Raw genomic sequence first — 23,687 nt, forward strand, 5'->3', positions numbered from 1 at the left:
GGATTGGGATTGATAGGAGTGGTGCTAATTGAGTTTTTGGCTCTGGATTTTTGCTTGCGGGGCATGGGAGCGGTGTATACTTGTTACGAAATAGTCAAGCTTATTGCATATAGCTTATCGGGTATCTATTTGGTTTATATTTGTAGGGTATGGTTTTAAGTATCTCTATTAAGTTTGGTAGATAAGGTTGTAGGGGTGGGATTATGAGAAATGCCGAATGAAGCGATTGATCGGAGCGCTGCAGCGGGGAACCTAGATTTTCATGATCAGCCAGTCGGTAGAGGGTTTAATTGGGGCGATGGGGAGAAGTCCTAGCCCTAACTAGGTCTGTTGATACAGATAAAAGCACGATAGAGACATGTTGTGAAATGGGTGTTGTAATTTTATTTACTGGGTATGTTTTATGTAGATTTACATGCATTGTAACATGCATTGTAACTCGTGTGGCTGTAAAAGTACAGGATACCTGTCTCTGTGTTGTGTGTTACAAACTGTGATTTACAAGGGGGCAATTTACATTTGGTGGTATGTACCCGCGGCATTGTAAAATTAATTTAATTGGGCAATTTATGTAGTTTTGCAATGCATGTACTTTGCAATGGGGGGGCATTGCAAAACACAGTTTGTAAAAATCACCCACCCCATATTCATACCATTTCAATGGTTCCTTTGAAAGAAAGTATGTCTGCAATCCTGCAAAACATGTTTTTGACCCAGGCTTTGGTTTATCTCTGCATAATATCTTCCCTGGTAAGTGAAATCCAGGTTCACGCATACATTTTTCTCCAGACTGATACAAATCCATTTTCTAAACTCTGAATCCTTGATATTTGAATTTTCTTAGATGTAATCATTGAAGAAAATTCATTCTTTTCATTCAACCTGATTACTGATGTGGAGGTGTAGGGTTGTAGTTCTGTTTTGTTTCTGCTTCCAACCTGTCTTCTCACTTTCACATTCTGTGACATGTCATGTAGTGTAGTCTAGTCACCTGGGCAGCAGACGTGGAAGGCTTTTCCTCATCCTTCCACGAACTCATCTGCGCTGTGTTCTGCTGTCCCAGGTGAGCTTTTCCTTTCTTCTTCTCCTTTTTCTTTCTTTCTCAGCTTTCCTTGTTTTCTCATGATGCAATGAAACTTATCCTTCCACGAACTCATCTGCGCTGTGTTCTGCTGTCCCAGTTCACTGCAACAGGTTATGAGACCCAGTTGCCTCTAGCTCGTGCACATTAAATACCAGATTACTTAGTTCGTGATTCATCCAAAGGATCAACCACTCTTTCGCTCCATCAGCACTGATGTCAACCAGCGATTCCACCGTAAAATTTGCTCCGCCTCACATGGAGCTCACATCACACCCGGCACTAAAGATCTCTGGGGTCGAACCACTCAAGGCCCCAGGTGAAAAATCAAACTATCTCGACTGGTCCGTGGTACTTGAAATTCATTTCAACGTGACTGGAGTTGGCTATATCATCGAGACTCTTCCCCAAGGCACTGCACCTACTCGACGACCTACCCAAGCGCAGGATAATCTGACCGCCACCGCCGCCATGGAAACCGCAGATGTCGCGCAGGACTGAAGCCTCAAGCCAAAGCAGGAAAGACTACGGTCGTTGAGCTTGGAGGGGGGGAAGACGATGACGACTCCGACTACTCGGGCTCGGATGACGGCCACTCTTCTCACCATCCGGCCAGAGCAGGCAATGCGGTCGTTATCGCTGAGCATACCGCAAATGCCAGCTCCATCGCCCAGCGCGATGCAAACCTCGACTCGGGATGCTCTAACTTTATGACGCCGTATGCAGAGGCCGTCTCCAGCATCAAACCAGACCATACCGCAATTTGCCTTGCCAATCACTCGAAAGTCTCTGCTACTCATCGTGGCACTTCGACTCTTCCGCTTGACACACCAGTCTCAGTACCCACCCTCGTCGTTCCCGACCTTCACGAGCCTCTGTTGTCAATAGCAGCCATGTGCGACGCAGGTCTGACCTGCATCTTCAACAAGAACAGCTGTGACATCTTCCAGTCTGGCTCTGTTGGGGTACAAGGCAACGCCGTTGGCCAAGGATACCAAAAAGGAAATTTATATTACCTTCCATCCAACGAGGTAACATCTCTCTCTACATCCACCCACTATCAGTCTTCCATTGACACCTCTCTTCTGGGGTATCATCACCGCCTATCTCACATAGGCCTCTGGCCCCTGAAGCGCCTTTTGAAGATCAAGAACATCAAACCATCAATCATGAACGAGATCGATGTTCAGCAATGTCCTGTGTGCGTGCAATCCAAGATGCACCGTTTATCACCAGGAAAAAACAATGATCACTTGTCTGCAAGTGACATAAAAAAGTACAAAGGGGCCTTTGTACTTTGCTATGTCACTTGTTGACAAGTGATAATTGTTTTTTCCTGGTGTATCCTTCAAATCTCATTCCGCATATCGATCCGATCAACCCGGCAAACTTATACACTCCGACGTTGGATCATTCAAGGTCCAATCCAGAGAAGGGTACAAGTACTTTGTAACCTTCATCGATGATTTCTCCAAATTTGTTTCCTTCTTTCCGATGAAATCAAAATCAGACGTGTCTTCCTGCTTCAAAATTTTTCGTGCCCACTTTGAGCGAGATGGAGCGCACAAAATCCTTGCACTGCGCTCCGATAACGGTGGTGAATACATGTCATCTGAGTTTTCTTCCTACCTGGATCAAGCTGGAATTTCACACAAGCCCGGGCCTCCGCATTCCCCCGAGCTAAACGGTGTTGCAGAACAGACAAATAAAACCATAGGGAACCTAATCCATTGTTCCCTTCTGAGTGCAGGCCTTCCCAAATTCTTTTGGGCGGATGCCCTCCGCCACGTGTCTTTCTCTCTAAACTCTGTCCCATGCTACACCCCAGCAGGTTTCAAGCCACCAAACGAGGTCCTGGACAAACCGCTCGTAAATTTGTCATCCCTACATCCATTTGGTTGCTTGGTTTGGTACAAGGTTCCAGAAGCGGATAGGAAGAAACTCGACAAGAAAGGCCGATCAGCAATACTCCTCTCCTATCTGGGAGACGGAAACGGGTATTGAGTATGGGATTTGGAAAGGAGGTCCGTCATAAAAACTCAAGACGTTCTCTTTGACGATCTCTCCTTCCCTTACGGTGCTGAGCTGAAACGTGAGCCATCATCTGTAGCTGTGGAACTACCTTGGCCCATTTGATATTCACCTCCTGCTCAACCGCACCGTCAACCTCCCAAATCAATCCTGGGACCTGATCCCGTGTCTGGAAATCTACCACCACTGGATATTCCGTTGAAACCAAGATTTGACCGTCGTCTAACAGCATCTATTCATGCAGTACCGGCTCAGCGACCCTCTTCACCGGTTTTATCTCCTCTGGTCCCTTCCGCTCCCCCTCCCTCCCCCAGTTCCCCCTGCTCTCCTCCTCCCCCTCCTCCCCCCTCCCCCTCCCCTCAAGCTTCTCCCTCATATCCTTTGGTTCCCCAAGCTCCTGCACCTCTGGCTCCCTCCTCTCAACCTCAGTCTTCGATTCCAGCAGCGGCCGTTCCTCCACCACAGACTGCGGCTCTTAGGAACCCTTCGCCTCCAGCTCGTCGCTCCGGCCGTCAAAGGCGCGCTCCAGACCGCTACGGTACATGGTCAAAATCTGCATCAGCCTCTGATGAAGTCGACACCCCTAAAACCTGGAAACAGCTGCTGCGCTCACCAAACAAAGCTAAATGGCTGAAGGCGGCTGACAACGAGTTTGTCTCTCTTCTCGGCATGGACACCTGGCGATTGGTCCCTCGTCCGGCCAAGCGTAAAATCATAAAGTCCAAGTGGGTCTTTAAAATTAAACGTCGTCCCGACCATTCAATCCAAAAGCTAAAGGCAAGATTAGTTGCGATGGGGTACACCCAAGTCCACGGCGTAGACTACGACGAAGTTTTCGCACCCACCCTTCGGCAAGAAACCCTCCGCTTGATTCTGAGCTTATTGGCAATCAAGCAGTGGAAAGGCAGGCAAGTTGACTTTAAAACCGCCTTTCTGAACGGCCGTCTCAAAGAGCCTGTCTTTATGGAACAACCTCCGGGGTTTGAAGACCCAGCGCACCCAGACTGGGTCTGCGAAGTTCACCGTTCAATCTACGGCCTGAAGCAGTCCCCGCGCGAGTGGAACAAGGAGCTGCATGATGGCCGTCTACAGGCAGGTCTTACTCAGTCTCGTTACTAAAAAGATAGGAGCAACTGAAAGATTGATTACTTGTCAGATGCGCTAAGTACAAGATTTGTATCTAAGTAAAGCTATTTAATATGTGAGCTGCAAGTACCTGAAAGCAGACAGAGATCTGCCTGAGTTCTTCTAGGGAGAAGATATGAAGAAGAAGATGGGGCGATAGTTGTCGGTCTTGGGGCCGGGTCAATAATGACGGGATGAAGATCTATAACTACGCCTACATCAGTGTCTGTTTTATATCTTCTCTTTATCTGTTGGGGCTCACGAAGATCCAGTACGGCTATTGTATGATCTTTGTTTTATCTTGCCAGAGTCCGCTTGCGGTTTCCTGCGCTGCAGTTCAACCGGGCGTCTTAGCATGAATGTCTGATAGCTTGGTCTGATCTGTGAGTCTTAGCTGAGGTGCTTACTGGATGCTTTAGCTTCCGTGATTCTAGCAAGTAGCTTGTCTTGGATTTTTGGTCCAAATTGTTCTGCTAGGGTTCTGTGGTTGAACGATTCTAGGTCAGTCTCTGTTACAAGCTTTCCATTGTCTAGTCTCTTGTACTTACGAGTTTCTTGGTGCTGAGGTGTTCTCTGTTCTGGGTTCTACCGATGGCGTTGCGGCTGATTGTCTGGCTTCTGTGATCGTGGCGATACAATTAAGCTCTGCGTCTGGGTTAGGTCTGGACTGCGAAAGGGGCTTACCTTTCTTAGCAGCTGGGGCTGGGTCTAACCGCGCGAGCTTCCTCGGGGGTTGCTGCGGGTCTGGGTCTGGGTTTGGCTCTGGGCCTGGTTCTGGATTCCTACAGTTACGACCCTACCTTATACTTCACCGTAAGGAACGGCAATCTCGTTGGTGCGGTCACGGTCCACGTGGACGATCTGGCAATTGTAGGGGAGCCGCTAGTTGTAGACTCACTCATTACCTCGTTAGGTAAACGTTTCAAAATAGGAGCGGACGAGGAGCTCCATCACTTCTTGTCGATGAAGATTGAGCGCGACTTTGACAACAAGGCAGTCTAACTTTCCCAGCCGCACTATATCACCGACATGCAGAAACAATTTCTAGTCGATGTGGTGGACAATCTGGTACACGCGGAGGAATCAAGTTTTTTGCCGCGCAGGGCGCGCGCCAGAGGACGTCAGGATTCAAGACATCAAGGCATCAAGTTCCCAGCCCTCAAGGCTTCCTCAAGATTCAATGGCGCGGCGTGGCGCGCATCCTCAAGGCGTTTCAGGTTTTTCTTTTCCCTTCTTTTCTCTCCTTTTGTTGATGGTTTTGTTTTCCCTTCTTTTCTTTTCATCATGTTTGTTATTTTCTTCTTTCACTCTGCGCGCGTTGGACAGGTCTTTTGATGAGGAGGGTTGGTCTTGGTTTTGTTGTGTTGTGTTTTGTGCTTTCTTTTGTTTCTTGTTTTGTTGTAGCGCGCGTGTGCGCGCTAGGTTGTGATGAGCTGTCTGTAGATGTCACAAGCTCCAGAGTTTGAGTTCAGTTTGAACTCCGGCTTTGGAGCGGCATGGACCCACTCTGAACCATAAAAATCTCAGTCATCCACCAATTTCTAAAGTTTAAGTCTTGGCATACAGTCTGCCCAAAGGTTCACGTCTTGAAGTTCATTCTCCCCGCAACGCTGGTCTCTTCCCCCTCCTTGGTTTAGATCACATCCCGCCGGCAGTATCCCCGGCTAAATTCTCAACAAAAATCGCCGACGCGCATCTCCAGCCATCAGAAAAATCACCCCCCCCCCCAACGCTACAAGTTTCTCTCTCTGCGCTCATTCTCGGCCAATCACCGGAGGGCATACTTATCACTTCTCCTCTTTTTTTTTATTCCCCTCCTCGAACTGCTGCCGGCCTAGCACTGGCCAGAGTTCTATATCAAACCCCCGATCTCAGTCCGTACTCCTACCGATTCCGTTTTCAAAGATCTAGTACCCCGCAAAGCAGGCGAGAAATCGTCCCCCGGTCCTTACCCCCAGCTGGTTGGTGCCCTTCTCTGGGCATCTCAATGCACGCGCCCGGATGTGTCCTTCGCAATCAACAGACTCTCTCAGTTTCTACGGGACCCCTCGGAAGCTCACTGGCGCGCAGCTGTTAGGGTACTCCACTACTTAATCTCTACCAAAGACCTTTGTCTGCGACTTGGAGGTTCCCTGACCTGCTCTGGTTTCTCGGATTCGGACTGGGCTGAAGACCGCCATGAAAGGAAATCAACATCTGGATACACCTTCCGCCTTGGTGATGGCGCTATCTGCTGGAAATCTCGGAAGCAAGCCACGGTTTCACTCTCCAGCACAGAGGCTGAGTACAAAGCCATGTCCGACTCGTGTAAAGAAGGACTATGGTTAAGGTACATTTTGACGGAACTCAAACTTCACCCGTGCTCCGCAATCCCTCTTCATGTTGACAACGCTGGAGCAGAAGCGCTTGCAAAGAATCCTGAGCATCACGCGCGCACCAAACACATCGACGCTCGGTATCACTTCTCACGTGAATGTGTCAAAAGCGGGAAGATCACGGTACTCCATGTCTCAACAAGAGACATGCTTGCAGACATGTTAACCAAGCCTCTCAACCGGGTTCTTCTGGAGGAACATCGTGCGCGCTTTGGGGTAGTCTAGTTATTCTCTTTTCTTTTTTTTTTTTCTCTCTCCATTTCTTCTGTTTTCTTTTGTTTTCCTTTTTCAGGTTCTCAGCAAGGGGGGGTGTTGAGGTGTAGGGTTGTAGTTCTGTTTTGTTTCTGCTTCCAACCTGTCTTCTCAATTTCACATTCTGTGACATGTCATGTAGTGTAGTCTAGTCACCTGGGCAGCAGACATGGAAGGCTTTTCCTCATCCTTCCACGAACTCATCTGCGCTGTGTTCTGCTGTCCCAGATGAGCTTTTCCTTTCTTCTTCTCCTTTTTCTTTCTTTCTCAGCTTTCCTTGTTTTCTCATGATGCAATGAAACTTATCCTTCCACGAACTCATCTGCGCTGTGTTCTGCTGTCCCAGTTCACTGCAACAACTGACACACCACTGTTTCATATTTTTGACTTTTGAATTTTTTCATATTCCTGACATATTTGAACTCAAACCTCTAAAACTCATCCTGTCTGATGTCTTTCTCCTTCTTCTCATGGGGGCTGTTTCTCCTCTTGTCTGGTTCAACTTTCTGTTACTTCTTCTTTTGGGTGTCATCTTATTTGCTTGTCTTGCTTTTGTTTCTAACTTTCTTTTGATGGTTCTCTCCCTCACTTGGCTTCATTATGTTTTTCTTCTTCACCTGATGCCTGCTTTCCATTTTTCTAATTTTTTAGTCAATGTTCCCTATCCTTTAATACTCCTCTTTCACTTAATTTGGGTGCTCAATGCTATTTGGATTTTTGATTCAATACATTCCCCAATCAGATAGTTTCAACAATTGAGCAAAACAGGAACTCACAATCTCAAACAGAAGTGGCAACTAAAAAAATACGGCTCAAAAGCTAGTAAGTAGAACATGTTGCCATTCTGTTGGAAAGTTGGAAAAAACAATAGATATGAAAAGCAGACAAAGATTCCCTTAACCAACTACTACAACTACAGGCGCTGATGTTACAACTGAATTAATTGGTAAAATTAAGCTGACTGAATTGGATTAGATGCAGTTTTCAATTTGTAACTGGCTTCATAGTATCTACAAAAGCAATGGTAGGTTTGACAATTAATATCCAGAGTTTAGTTTCAATGCTGGACCGGGGAGAAAAAATAGGGAAAGAGGACAAAAGAATGAAGAAACCTGACCTGTTTGGATGTGAGACTGACTCCGCCCTTGGCCCAAACCGTCACCCTTTTTAACACCCAAGGCTTTGTGTTGGTGTTCCCAAGCAGCCGTACAAGCCAGATGATAGTGCTCGTCGTTCTTTTTGAACTCGATGATATTTTTCATGAGGTCCGATTTGAGGTCAATCTGGTAAATCTGATTGAGATGTTTAGTCAAATTGACCTGGCTAATTTGCTTGAATGGACAGCCGTGTGATTTGAGGGGTCCGACTGATGCGGTTGTGATCGTCACAAATTGGTTCGGCTGCCTTCAAGCCCGCAACTGTGTTGAACGGCATATCTGTAATCTTTTCGGAATTTATCATTGCTTATGTTACAGAATGCCTGCCTCCAAAAGACAATAGCTTCTTGAATCGGCAATTCAATTCCCTGTTGCAGAATTCGCCATTATCTATTTACCATAATCATTCCAGCAGATGACATGAAAGCGTTTGAAGAACTGTACCTTGAGGAATAGTTTGAGTTGCTGGTTGTTAGAGTGTTGGACAATATTATGTATTTCACCTATATGTACATACTTCATATCATGTACATAGCTCGCTAAACCTGATCACCTTGTGATACCGGTACACACAACCCTATCTGTTGTGTACCGGTATAGATAGCCACATGCCCCGGCTCCCTTCTCTCTCCTTATCAAGATTGGAGACGGATCGCGTGTGGTTAGCTTACTCACTGGGCTGTCATCGTACAGGTTAGTCTTAGCTTGCAATTCAATCAAGATTGGAGACGGATTGCGTGTGGTTAGCTTACTCACTTGGCTGTCATCGTACAGATTCCCTGAGCTTTCTATAGGTTAAAAGCCGGCTCGTCCGCAACCCACGTGTTTATCCCAAGAGTTCTCCCCGAACGCACTACGTTCGCATGGTGACATCCGCGAAAGCACAGAAATAAATAACTCTGATTTGAAAATTAAAACATTAAGTTGGAAACTCACACTTTTGCTGTCCGGTCGTCACCCTCTCGATCATGGCACAACCAAACAACCAAGCCAATCCCCGTGCTAATGACCCTGGAGCAGATGCATTAGCTGTTCTCCAGGGGCAAATCAACAACCTCAACGCCCAGATCGCTGGGCTGTTGACGGCTCGAGGCACCATTCGCCCGAATGCCCAAACCCGCCAGGACATCATCTACTCGAAGTTCCTGAAGACCCCGATCGCCATGCACAAGGAACTCAACCCGTCCTATCCTAACCTTGACTGTGACGGTGTTCGTTTTCAACCCTGGAAAAAAGCGCTCGACCGTACCTTAATGCATGCTTTCAGCCGAGTCGCGTCTTTTGTCAATGACCTCAATCTTTTCGACAGTCTTGAAATTGAGGAGTCGACCACTGTGGACAGTCTGATCCGGAACACTCTTGATTCGGATCTCTTGTCGCTTGTCAGTGCCACAAGTCACAGATCAGTGAAGGCATTGTACGAGTTCATCACGTCTCAGTGTCAACACTCTGATCGTCGTCACAAGATTGGACTGCTTGACCAAGTCTATGATCTGATGACCAACCCCAATCCCTCGAGCAAGGCAACGCTAGCAAAATGGTCTCTGCTTGGTGCGGACATCAAGCAGTTGAAGATGTCGTCCGATGAACTTCTTGGTATCTTCCTCCAAAACACTTTCAAACCCCCCGTTGGAACCGACAGCCTCACCTTCAATTTCAGTGTTTCACAGACTCTTGATGCAAAGAAGTCGCCATCCCTGAAAGAAGTCGTTACGGTTATCCAGTATGCGACTAGCAAGCATAGACCCAAGGCTGGAGCAGACCCACATGCCATGGACCTCGATCGGATCAGCGCCTTTCAAGGTCGTGGCCCTCATAAATATGCCTCTTCGCCACGTCGCCCGACCACTCTGGATGCCCCCAAGACAAACCACCCCAGGTTTTTGGTTGAACGCGCACACCACTTCCGCGGTAAAGGTCAAACGGCAGAACAAACCGCAAAGCATGGCACCATTTGTTCGTACTGCTCCAAGAACGGACACTGGTATGCTGATTGCGTGGATTTCTGGAGAGCTGTTGCAATGGGCAAAATTGAGGCGCCGCCGCAAGACTACCGATCAAAGTCGTCCGCCTACATTCCACCAAGAAGGTCAGAACATCATGTACGCAAGGTCGAATTCCCGGACGCTTCGGATGGAGTCTTACTTGACTCTGGAGCATCAGCCCATGTGAGTGGCGACTGTAAGAGTCCCATTTGGACTCTTCACTAAAGGTCGTAAGGATGGCGCTGAGAACTCATCTCGAGGTTTCTAGTGCCCAAATAAGTGTATTGCAGATGAAGGACTGGCTCAGAGAGAGAGGGGATCAGTTCTCTCCTAAGTACAACTGGAAGAAGAGAAGAGAAAAGAAGGACAAGAGAAGGAATGAAATGCTTACCTGGCTCAGAGAGAGAGGGGATCAGTTCTCTGCTGAGCCAAGGAAGGAAGAGGAACGGGCTATGTATCTATGTGTGACATGTCTTGTGGCCTTGTGAACCCCGAGGGAGGGAGGGGGTTTACAGCGACTCACCGCTGTTCATTGCCGGACCCAAGCTGATCAAGCCTTGCACGTTCTACCTGGCCGTTTCCGACTGCAACGTCACTGTCAACAGAGTAGGAACCGTTCGCATTCCGACACCGACAGGAGTGATCACAATCCCTAAAGTTTATCATGTGCCAGGTGTTGATGGAGTGATACTTTCAACCGGAAGACTTTTATCAGACGGATGGAAACTTACTTACAATGGCCTTGAAGCAACCTTGTCTGACCCCAAAAACATTCCTATTTGACTGTTTTTCATAATTACTGTTGGAATTTAAAGACAAGTGACACTGTGAGCAAAATATCAAAAGTGACACAAGTACCATCTTTTGATTCTTATGTGTGGCATGTCCGCCTTGGTCACGCGTCTGAAGCAATAGTAAGATCCTACCTCAAGGCGAACTTTCCTGATCTCAACCTGACATGGGAGTCCTTTTTCTGTGAGCGCTGTGTGACGTCAAAGAGCATCAATAAGAAGGCTATGGTATTAGGAACTCAAATACCTAGGGATAAACCCCTTGACCTGATGGTCTCTGATGTTGCTGGACCGTTTGATCTCGATATTAGTGGGAGAAGATACATCGTTACACTACGGGATCATGCAAGTACTTACACCTTTTGTACTTCAATGATAGCAAAATCGGACGTCCCGGCCAAAATCATGTCATGGATGCAACGGATCAGGAACAAGTTTGGAAGATATCCGGCCTACCTTCGTTGCAATAATGCTCCGGAATATCTAGATTCACTCAAACCTTTGCTCGACGAGATCGGAGTTGTGCTCGCGCCCGTCACACCTTACAGCCCGCAGCAGAATGGTGAAGCTGAAAGAGTTAATCGCACTCTTGGCGACATGGCGCGGACTATTTTACATGAGAGCGACCTACCTAGGAAGTTCTGGAGTTACGCTTATTCAACCGTCGCGTATATGCATAACCGGATACCGAATTCAAGGACTGGGACAAAGTGTCCACTCCAGCTGTTTTACGGGGTAGATCCCGATCCTAATTCGCTCTATCCTTTTGGGGCGAAAGCCTTAGTCCACATACCAAAAGAGAGGAGAAAGAAGCTGGATGAACGGGCGCAGGAGGGTCACTTACTTGGTTATCCTGATGCTGGAGTTGGTTGGCTGTTCTGGTTGCCTCGTGAAAAGAGAATGGTCCATTCGTCGTCCGTCAAGTTCCCAGATTTTCAAGACCTGCCGGTGAAGAAGAAAGCAACAAAGAAGTCGGATCTTGATTTCATCTTGAACCAATTACTGCTACAACTAGGCGAAGAAAAGACAGCCGAATTCGCGGCGGAGGAGGAAAGACAACTCACTCACCTGAATATTGGCCCCAAACACGAGTTACCAAAGACCATCAAGTCGGCATTGGCGGGCTCTGAAGCAGATGAATGGAGGCTGGTGGCAAAATATGAGATGGGGAAGTTTGGCAAGCTTGGAGTGTGGGTTCCGGTTGATCCTCACAAGGGAATAAAGGTGCTCGGTGCGCGGTGGGTTTTCTCCATTAAAAGAAAGCCTGACGGTGAGATCGATAAGTACCGTGCAAGATACGTTGCAAAAGGCTTCAATCAAAGGATGGGAGAAGATTGCAATGAAACCTACGCACCGACGGCCTCTTTGAATACGCTGCGCTTACTTATCTCAATCGCTCTGCGCCATCGCTTCCCCACTGCAACATTTGATGTTAGCTCCGCCTACCTATATAGTCCCATTGAAGAGGAAGTCTACGTGCAACCACCGATTGAGATCTGTCCTGAGCTGAAAGGAAAAGTTATGCTGTTAAAAAAAGCAATGTACGGTACCAAGCAGGCGGCGAGGTGTTGGTGGAAATTCTTCAAGAAAACTGTTGAAGGTCTCGGTTTTGTCGCTAGTGAGATCGAGCCATCCCTGTATATGTTCAAGAAGGAATCAGGTTTTGTCGTCATCTGGTTGCATGTCAATGACGGATTCGCCTTAGCGTCTGATAGTCGGCTACTCGAAGAGTTGCGGATCGGTATGACGCGGGATTTGGAAATCAAATGGTCATTGTTGGTTGAGCGCCTTGTTGGTATAGACATCAAGATGAACAATAGTACGATAGCATTGAGTCAAAAAGTCCTAGCCAATCAAGTTGTGAAGAAATATCATCGGCAAGCTTACCTAAAAGACTCTCCGCTGATGGATGATGACCTTGAAATATCTTCAAGTGACCCCGTGGATCCGACACAGTATTGCTCCATTATTGGTTCTTTGATGTACTTGTCCAGCGGTACTCGGCCAGATCTGTTGTTCCCGGTTAACATGCTTGCAAGGTTCAGCTCGTGTCCTTCTGACAAACATTGGAAGGCGTTGGATTGTCTGGTGGGATATCTGAAGAAGACGGCTGGTCGTGGTTTGATGTATAAGGCGGACGGTGAAGGACTGCGGCTCTGGACGGATGCGAACTGGGGAGGTGAACATGAACAATCCACGACTGGATATGTCCTGACTCACTGCGGGGATGCAGTGGCTTGGGGATCTTGGCGACAAACGGTGGTTGCTCTATCAACATGCGCTGCAGAGTATGTTGCGCTATCGGAAGGTTCTCAAATTCTGGCTCATGTAATTAACATTCTTGAAGATTTGGAATATTACCCCGCAAAGTCTATCCACGTTGATAATGAAGCAGCAATTCTCATCGCGTCTGACAACGCTTCAAAGAAGAAAACCAAATATCTCAAGCGTGCTTTTTATTTCATGAATGATCTCATCAGGGAAGAAAAGATTCAATTACAATGGACAAGCACACACAACCAACTCGCGGATATCTTTACAAAACGGCTTGGATTGACAAAGCTTCTTCAAGCTTTGCAGAAACTCAATTTGGGCGGCTGATCGACATAATCTTGGGAGGGGGTGTTAGAGTGTTGGACAAGATTATGTGTTTCACCTATATGTACATATTGTGTTTACTAGAAAGCTTGGACCCGGTGATTTTTTGAAATTTTCGCATTCCAAAAATGTATGGGGTTCGGCCTCAGGAGCTTTTGTTTCTGGCTTGTTTCTGCCTCTTGACATTATCAAATTATATTAGGCAATGCATGACACTCTCGTGCAATCATTGACAGCATTTTCAAATCATGAACTTAAATATCTGACACCTGCCACTTCCTGGCAAGTTCGGCCGGGCTCCACTCACCAAACCTTGCAGCTGATTCAAGTATCCCATCCACTCTTTCCCCTCAAACCCACAAAAAGAATCCCCCATTTATCCAAATCGAAACATCTAAATGGACCGACCGACCAAGCTTCCTTCCCCCATTTCATCCAATCATCAACCAACCAGCAAGAATGTCAAATCCTCCACCAGTGCACAGTCCTCCCCGCTCAGAACAACCCGAATCACCCCCAGAGAAAATAAAGTCCCCGGCTCCCGAAATGGTATGATTTTATTCATTTGCTTGGTTGGTATATTGGCTAAAATTGTATCTCTATGACTCAGGCAAATGTAATCAAACCGCGCGCACGAAAAGCTGTACCAAATGATGAGCCCGTTTCCGAACAGGTAGAGTTTTTGGTTCCATTGGATCAGAGTGCTAGTGAGTGACTGACTAAACTGTGGAGTGATTTGACTTCTAGGCCAACAAAATAGAAATCTCGACCACATTCAAGCTCTATTTAACAACCAAAGGGAAGAAGAACAAAAAGATTTTGGCTCTAGTTCCGTCCCCAACTGCCTTCATTGTGACTATTGACTTGAACACAACCTACGACGACTTTCAAGACCTAGTGGCTACAGGATGTGATCAGTCTGTTGCGAACTCCGCGGATATCATATTGGAGGCGCTTGAGAAGAAAAAACTCGAACTCTTCTGGTATGCTAGCATACCTTTGATACCGGGCTGGTTGAAATCGGACTGGTTCAAGATTATCGACTCGTCTTCCTATCAAAAATGGATCGATGCGATCCTGGCAAAGAAGAAGAAGATTTACAAGGCTACCCTGGCTCTCCGTATGCCCAGCCCAATCGAGGCCGTCAAACGAGGGAAACAGGCGGACCTTCTTGCAAAGCGAGTCGAATACAAGAAGTCCATCCAAGAACAGAAGGACCGCAAGCGAAAGACCAAGGATTCTGATGATAGCTCCGATGGCAATGACGAAGAGGCCGAAATAGACCCCGAGGAATGGAACGATGTCAACTTCCACATGCGGGCCATTATGGATGCATATCCTCTCCGAGTGGAGTACGACACAAAGATACCCGTTTTTGTCCACCCTTCCGATCCGAACAGGTACATTGTCCTTACAATGGCTGCTTGCCAAGAGTGGGCCATGGCAATTGTTAGTTTATTTCTCATTTCCCTTTACTGCTCATGCGTGTCTTGACTAATGGGCTGTATTGCTTGGTCTTTTTGTATAGCTTGATGTGAAGATGCCCGGTGTAGACAAATCATCCCCACCAAGGTCCTTGCCATACCAAACTCGCGCGAGCCCAAACAAGAGGGTCAAACCCAGCATTGAAATTAATATTGATGTTGATTCCCCCATGCAAGCTGAGAATACTGCACTGCGTCGTCTCTTTGTCGAGGCAATTGGAGCTCAATTGCTGGACCCCGTGGTGGTCACCGGGAAATCTTTGGCCGTTGCCCCACCTAGTTCGGAATCAGGTGGTTCAGTTCGAGCGGTGGCCCCTCCAATCATCGGCTACTTGGAGTATTTAAATATCAGGAACATCTCTGTAGTTCACGAAAAGCTTCTCGAAAACGACATCTGCACGCACGAGTTCTTCCTTCCAGGCACTTCATTGAGTTGAAATGAAACCATTGGTTTTGGCTTAACGGTAGGTGTTGTAACTGTGAGATTGCACGCCTAGGTGAACGGCAGCAATCTCATAAATTGAGATTGCTGCTGGGATCTAAAACAGCTGCTGAAAATGGTAAGCAAAGCAAACCATCTCCGCAGCGCAAAAACCATAGCCGCGGGGTCATAAAACTGACACATCAAATTGATGCATGCAGGTCCGACACCCAAGAGCAAGAAACACAAGTCACTATCCAAGAGAATCACTGCACATACCAAAGGTAAGTGAAGCAAACAAAAATCAAAGATAGGAGACAAGCAAGAAGCTAATGTGCTATCTAAACTTCCCACAGACAAAGCCGGAAAGGAAAAGACCGAACTTACTGCGTCCCCTCTAAGAGAAGGAAAAACGACCGGTAAGTGAGAAAGGTCCCTGCCCAAAGACAGCAAGAAGACTTACACTAAGTTGCAACACACACAGAAACCATAAAGGAACTGTCGCATCGTTTCGCCTAAAGGCAATCACCATCTTAACCGCTACTAAGTCAGGAAGCAAATGCTTACGCTTAATCAGCGGTAGAATACTGACGAAAGACAAATGTGATCTCAGAACTCTGTCATACAGAGTTAGCTTAAAAGGGAGCTATTACCACTGCTAGAATAAAGCTCGTAGAGAGCGGCCCAGCGCCTGCTCTTAGGTAAACCGCTCAATCAGCCTTTTTAATTGCCAATCATTATTGTAACTAGCAATCTGTGTCTGACTAGAAATCAATCTTAGTTCTCTGATTTCTTTCAGATTTACAGTCTCGAAGCTTAAAACGCCACCTCATAATCAGAAGACTAGGAGCAGGACGTTCCAATGGCCAACTCCGAAAATGAATCAAGTGATCCCAGCTTTGGAGGAAAACCCACGATGAAGGTTCCGAAATTCACCGGAGAAAATTTCGAAATCTGGGAGAAGAAAATCCGCATGGTGCTAGCGGAATTCAATCTTGAGGACTTCATCAACAACCCACCGCTGCCAGACATGACAAAAAGATCCAAAGCTAAAGCCCAAAAAGCCGCTAATCTGCTGTGCTCAAATCTTATGGACGGAGTGTTTAATACCATTGTCAAAAAGGACAACTCAAAAAACCCCTATGAACTCTGGCAAATGTTCAAGTCAGTCTACGCCTCGGATTCAATACTCGCAAGCTACGAGGTGTGGGCCCAATGGGAAGACACTCAGTTTAACAATGACATGGCCGGATACATCGCCGGTATTGAGGAGTGCCTTGCTAAATTTGAATCCTTAGGCATGATTGTACCTGACTTCGTCATATGCTGCAGCATAATCAGCCGCATAACCAAGAAGAGGCCCTTTTTAATGCAGAGTCTTTTTGGTGATCTAAACTCGCTCGGCAAACCTAAATTTGTAATCAACCGACTCAGGGAAGTGGGCCGCTTCGAAAGGTCGAACAAGAGGAAAGCACCCAATCCAATCTCCTCTAGCGGCACCTCCACTGCTCTAGCCACCGCTACCAGCGCAAAGCGAAAGAAACCTTATAATCCTGTCAGATGCTACGACAAGAAGCATAACCCCGCCGCGAATCACACCGAAGAAAACTGCTGGACTCTTCACAAGGAGAAATACCAAGAACATCTTGAGAAGAAAAAAGAACTCCAAGCAAAGGAGAAAGGCGCATCATACCACACGACTGCGGAGACCACCAGCCGCACTCAAGATGTTGACTCAGCAATGCACACTGATGACAACGTACGGCCTTCATTCAGCTATCTCCTGGATTTGGGAGTGAACAAACGCCAGACGACTATCTTAGACTCCGGCGCAAGCAGTCACATGCTGAACGCTCTCGGTTACTTCAAGAAGACGAGCCCTGTCTCAATTGAAATTGTAACCGGCAGCGGCTCCGGTGAGCTAGTGGCGACGGCAAGAGGAGAGGCTACTTTACCACTAGCGAATGGAGGCACCTTAACCCTGAAAGACGCCCTCTATGTGCCTAAACTCACCCGTAATCTAGTCTCGCTGGTCCAGCTGATGCGATCCAAGGCCCTAATCCAAGAAGGCACCAACGGGTTTGCAGTTCGCATCGATGACGGAAAACCTTTTTCAGTGGACACCAGCAACAACCTGCTGGAGATCAAAGGAGTGCTCGACCCCGAGAACCTGACGGTTGGACTCCTCACCGAGACGGCTAACCCACCGTCGGACTTCGTGAAATGGCATAATCGCTTGGGCCATGCATGCTCGTCAAGAATAGTCACCTCCGTACCCACCAAGCTCGACCTCACTAAGACTCATGCATGCGATGCATGTATGCAAGGAAAAATTGTCAGGCAGAGCTGCAAAAGTCACTTCAAGCCAACCACAGCACCACTGGAGGTAGTCCATGGCGACTTAGTCGGACCCATCTCTCCAGCAACCAACGGCGGCGCAAGATACTTCCTCACGCTAGTCGACCAGCATACGGGCTACATCCACTCGGTTATACTCAAAGAGAAATCTCAGGCGACACAGGCCATTGAGGACTTTAAAAGACGTTTCAAAAAACAAACCGGATTTGCCATGAAGAAGCTGCTTACCGATGGCGGAGGGGAGTTCTGCAACAGGCAGCTGAGTACGCTCCTCAACGAAGCTGGCATACAACACAATGTTGCTCCGCCTTACACACCGCAAAACAACGGTCTGGCGGAACAAGCAAACCGCACCCTCATCGAAATGACGAGGTGCATGATGTTACAGTCCAATTTGGCTCCGGAATGGTGGGGCGAGGCGGTTCGCACGGCGACGGCCACAACCAACTGCTTGCCATCTCTGTCCAAGAGTAAGAAAAGCCCAGTAGAGCTACTCTTCAAGATCACGCCAAATATGAACTTTTTCCGTCCATTTGGCTGCAAAGTCTGGGTGGTAAAACCAAAGCAAAACCGTACAGATAAATTTGGTCCCATCTCGTGGGAGGGAGTTCTTCTCGGATACGAGAACGACTACTCCTCGTATAAGATCTGCCGACTAGAAGACAGACAGGTTATCACGGCTAAACACGTCCACTTTGATGAACGAACGTTCCCCATCTGTGCTGCTCTGTGCCAAAGCCGTAACACGAATACCAACGACAGACTGCCGAACTTCCTCGGAGAGCCTGACCTGCCGTTTGAAGAGGAAGACCAGGTTCCTGATGCGGACAGCAGTCAGGGTGACATCGAAAGCGCTGATGAGGAGCAAGACTTTAACAACGTACTCAATCAGCTCAAGTCAAACTCTCCAGACAATTCGGTCCAACCTGTCGCCCCAGCGGACTTCCCTGACTTGCCGAGCCCAACCGGTGACTCTCCGGCCCCGTCCCGAATCATCATAGGAGCGATCGATCAGCGTAACATAGTTGAAGGCAAACAAGAAAGGAAACAAGCCTACACAATGACGGTATCAATTGAACCAAAGAACCACAAGCAGGCGATGGCCTGCGCAGAAAGCAACCGATGGAAGGAAGCGGAATCGAAAGAAATCGCAAACATGCAGAAACACAATGTGTGGATTGTTTGAGTCAGAATCGAAAGTGACGACCCGATCCCAGCTACCTGGGCGTATCACAAGAAGCTCGGCTCCGACAATCAAGTGGTGGAGTTCAAGGCGCAAATCTGCGCCCAGGGCTTCAAGCAAACGCATGGCTTGAACTTTGAAGTGAAATACGCTCCCACCGGCAAACCCGCCTCGCTTCGCTTTCTGCTATCGTTTGCAGTCAACAACGGCCTGAAAATACATCAACTAGATGTACGGAGTGCGTTTCTAACCTGCCCCTTAGAAGATACAGTCACTCTGCTTCCACCTCCTGGCCTTGACTGTCCACCTAACTCAGTGCTCAAACTCAAAAAGGCGATCTATGGGCTCCGCCAGGCGCCTCTTGTCTGGTACAAAAGACTATCAACCTTTCTAGCCACTCTAGGTTTTCGAGCAGCAATCTCAGACCCTTGCGTCTTCTGGCGCACAGCAGAAGGAGGTAAACCAGCCATTTGGATATTTGCACACGTTGATGATTTGGTCATCATCAGTGACCAACCAGAAGTCTTCAAAGCCGAGATGGAAAGCAAATTTGAAATCAAATACATGGGCCAGGCTGAGTTCCTCTTAGGAATGAACATTGAAAGGTTCCATGAAGGCATTCAAATCAACCAAACTCAATATATCAAACGAAAACTTCAAGAATTCGACCTGCAAGACCTTTATCCATCCAACAGTCCGCTCAACCCCCGCAAATACTTGAAGAAAGCCACTACGGACGAAATCAAAGCCTTTGAAGCTACAGGAGTCAACTATAGAGCCCTGGTGGGATCGCTCAACTACCTGAGTATCCTTACTAGACCCGACATTGCTTACGCAGTCAGCACCCTGTCGCAGTACCTTGAAAAACCAGGCATAAGACACTATCACGCCGCCATTCAAGTTTTCCGTTACCTAAAGGGAACCAAACACATTGGTCTCACTTACACTCGACAGCAGGACGCCGAAATTCTGGCTTTTGTGGACGCTGATTGGGGCAACTGCCCCAACACGAGGCGATCCACAACAGGTTTTGTGGTACAATGTGGAAAACATCTCATCAACTAGAAATCATCAAAGCAGCCAACAGTTTCCCTCTCCACCACAGAAGCGGAGTACAAAGCGTTCTCCGACCTTGGAAGAGACCTTGCTTGGACAGCCAATCTAGCGGACGAAGTCCTCTTATTTCCAAACCTGAAGAACATCAAGGCGCACATCGACAATCGTGGGGCTATTGACCTTGCTAAAAGCAAAACCTTAGCAAATATGATTGCTTAATAGGGAAACAACGAGCGGTAGCGTAGTGGTAACATAGTAGAAATGAGCTTGTTCCTTTCAGTTTCCAGTTCTCTCTTCTCTCACTTGTGAATCTTATGTCGTATTCATCTATCATCTCTTCCGCTGGTGTGCTATGTTATTCCTCAGTAGTTCCCATATCTCACTTGTTATCAAGGTAATTATAAATGTGATTTTGAATGTTCTTGGATTCAAACATGATTTGTGAATCCATATTTTAAGTCACGGGCCATTTGAATCTCGCTTGACAAAAAACAACAAAATCATTAAAGGAGAGGAGATGGGGTCCCAGGGGTGTGTTCGCGTGGCGTGATACCTCCGACATAATTGTCAGTGTTATGGTGATGTCGTTCAAGGCGCTGAACTCCCTCACACAAATACCGCGCTGTACCTATTTGGCCGCAAAAGTGTTAATTAGCTTGAACAGAACACACAGCCAACTACTCCTGAAACAAAGGAAGCGCTGTACCTATTGGAAAGCCGAGCTGCATGAGCTCCGCCTCATTTGAGTTGCGAAAAAACAACCAGTGCACTATCCCATGAGCCCACAACCGCCCTTGAGTGTATTTATCGTTCGGGTCAATATGCGCATAATGGAGGAATGTCTCCATATCATACCGCTCTAGCTCCAGACAAGCAGGAGGCTGCATTGTTGATGGGGTCGGAGGACGCTGGACGGGGGTCAGAGGACGCTGGACTGTTGGACTGGGCTTGTGGCCTTGGACACTCCGGCCAGTTTGGGGATTGAGGACTTCTACTTCTTTGTCCAATTCCGATTCATATCGCACCGGGAAAACGGGCCTACTGGATCGGTCCGCCGGACCTGTATTCCTTTTGGCATCTGGTGACTCAAAGGAGTAGTGCAAACTGCGCTTGCGGGCGTCGATGGCTTTCTGAATGTACATCATCAGAGGGTAAGCCATCGGCCCAATTATCAGATCAAGATACAAGATAGACAATGGGGTCTAATCTAGCTCACCTCGGCTCCTTGATCCTGGTCCTGGACCTGAACATCTTCACTTGGATTAGCCATTATTAAAGAGAGATCCATGCGGCCTCGGCCCGGGCTAGTCTTGTAGGCTGATTCGGCGAAGTTGGCAAAATCCGCCGCCCCAAAGATCTGGGCCGTGACTAAATCGCCTGCCGGGTTAGTGATTGACGCCACCCACTTGATCTTCTTGGCATGATGGAGGCTAAGTACGAGTTGATAGACTGAGTTGCTATCATCCGCGACGTGCCTTAAAATTGTCGTTTGGAATTCGGTCCAAGTCAAGGACACAATGTCCATGACTAGAGGTCTGATTGGCAATTTAGGGATGATCTTTCGCCATTTGTCGCTGTGGGGGAGGATGTCTTGGCTAGTACAAATTATATTATTGAGGTCGGAAAGCTTAATATAAAATATGTAATCAGCAGTCAATTGGGCAGGGCGAGGTGGTTTAGACATGGATGGAGACGCCTTCAATGGGGATTCGAGATGGGATGGCATTGAGAACAGAACACCTGGGGATGCGGAGGAGGATCTGAGTGAATGAAACATTAATACCCCAAGATTAAATAAAGCCAAGGCCGGCGATGAGAGGCCTTCTCATTGAATGTACTCCCTTGTGCGCTCACAGCGGATCTTACAGATCCATGATCGCAGATCTGATCAGCATAGAAAATTGAATGGCTCAAATTTGAATGGCTCGATTGCGCAGATGAATCACTAATTAGAGTTCAAAATTGATTGGCTCGATTGTGCAGATGAATCAGATAAACATTTACATTTCAAAGGAATCAACAGAATAGAAGAGCAGAAATGATTCACGCGGTCCAACAAACACTAGGTGCTTTAGATGGGAGGGAACAATTGTGGCACATGGTAGCCACAATGATAGTATAACTTGCTACATAAATTACCCGTCATAACCTGCACACAAGCCCGTCGGATTTCCCATTTGGGTTGATTGGTGAAAGATAGGGCCTGGCTTTGTCTTAATCGACCCTTGAGTATACCAAAAGCCAGCTCAATTGGGTTGAGCTCCGGACAGTAGGGGGGAAGAAAAATCAACCGGACTCCAGCTTCATCACAGATCTGTTGGACTCGATCTCCCCAGTGGATCTTTGCATTGTCACAGACAAGGATTGAGTTTGGGGCTGGGAATCGGTTCATCCGAGGGATCTGGGGAATTTTTAACATCCAATCAATTGGAAGTCAGTAAACATGTGCCAGCGATTCCAGGATTGAGAAATGTTTGAGCTCACTAGGTCCCATTTGAGAAAGTGTTCAAACTTCTTCCCATTGAAGGTATCTTCTCGCACAGTCAAAGCCACAATACCGTCAATCGATATGGCCGGAAGAATACTGAGCCGCATCGGATTTTGTCGAAAGATGTAACGTGCCAATGGCAACCCCCGCTTGGATCGTGCACGAGTTCTAAGTAAATCCCGTTCGCACACTGCACTTTCATCTGATGGGTATGTGTCAGCTTGAACGGGTCCATCAAATGTGATGGCAAGGAAGAGGAAAACTTACCGGTGAATACAAGGTAGTTAGCTGGATAAAACTCCATTTTCTCAACATATCAATACTTATTGAGTAAGCACTTTTTGGAGTTGAGAGTTTTGGCTTTCTTCAAAGTGATTGATAAGTTGTTCACAAGGTTTTCATCAACAGCATTCATGCTAAGCAGGGTGCCACTGGAATCGTACAGTCGCTCGCGTATCTCGTCCAAGAATAATCCGGGTTCGTCCTGGACCAGCTGGATCATGAACGCCGCTTCATCGGATGTAAGTGTCCTTGGGCGACCAAGAAGTTCATACTTGTCGGGATTGCGGATGACACATTGCGTTTCGCGGTAAAGGTAAATCCAGCGGTTGAAAGATTGTTTTGAAATTTGATGGCCCAGGGTCCCTCGGATCTCGTTTTGCGAATGTCCTTCAATTACCATTCTGACTGCGACTGCCTTGATTTGCGGATCATACTGCACATAGACCATGGTTGAGCTTGCGGAACGATCGATTGGGTTGTAGACTGGAGAGGGGGGGGGGTGACCGATGGGGGGCTGGCTGGTGGGTGTTGCGTGTGGGAGAGGTAAATCAACATTGCAAATGTCTGACAGCCTGACAGAGGCTGCATAAACTTTATCACTAGGTTGTATCAACAGTTGGAAATTGTCTAAAATAATAACACAGTAGGGGTGTTCAAAGTTGACTGCATAAAATTATAAAACCATAAATTCATAAAATTTTAATCTGAAAAAAATGTGTAACACGCAATCACTCAAAAAAGAGCAACAATTCTAAAATGGTACATAAAAAATGATCACTCAAAAGTGTTATGATTTTATGATTTTATGATTTGAAAAAAATATGATTTCAATTTTGAACACCCTTAGTATTAAACTCGGCTGAACCCCATACATTTTCGGAATGCGAAAATTTCAAAAAATCACCGGGTCCAAGCTTTCTAGTAAACACAATACTTCATATCATGTACATAGCTCGCTAAACCTAACCTTGTGATACCGGTACACACAACCCTATCTGTTGTGTACCGGTATAGATAGCC

General features: G+C 47.1%; 2 protein-coding genes across 2 annotated transcripts; one reads left to right on the top strand and one right to left on the bottom strand.

The window, feature by feature from the left end:
• Window positions 1–7,901: 7,901 nt before the first annotated feature.
• Window positions 7,902–8,126, bottom strand: PtA15_5A867 (uncharacterized protein; the record flags this gene model as incomplete). The annotated part of the gene is made up of 2 exons (XM_053169673.1): window positions 7,902–7,927; window positions 8,003–8,126. 2 exons carry the CDS (start codon window positions 8,124–8,126, stop codon window positions 7,902–7,904), a joined length of 150 nt encoding a protein of 49 aa, XP_053020847.1.
• Window positions 8,127–13,793: 5,667 nt separating this feature from the next.
• On the top strand, window positions 13,794–14,049 carry PtA15_5A868 (uncharacterized protein; the record flags this gene model as incomplete). The annotated part of the gene is made up of 2 exons (XM_053169674.1): window positions 13,794–13,944; window positions 14,006–14,049. 2 exons carry the CDS (start codon window positions 13,794–13,796, stop codon window positions 14,047–14,049), a joined length of 195 nt encoding a protein of 64 aa, XP_053020848.1.
• Window positions 14,050–23,687: the final 9,638 nt, after the last annotated feature.

Source organism: Puccinia triticina, chromosome 5A (assembly GCF_026914185.1).
Source record: "Puccinia triticina chromosome 5A, complete sequence".
Taxonomy (NCBI): domain Eukaryota; kingdom Fungi; phylum Basidiomycota; class Pucciniomycetes; order Pucciniales; family Pucciniaceae; genus Puccinia; species Puccinia triticina.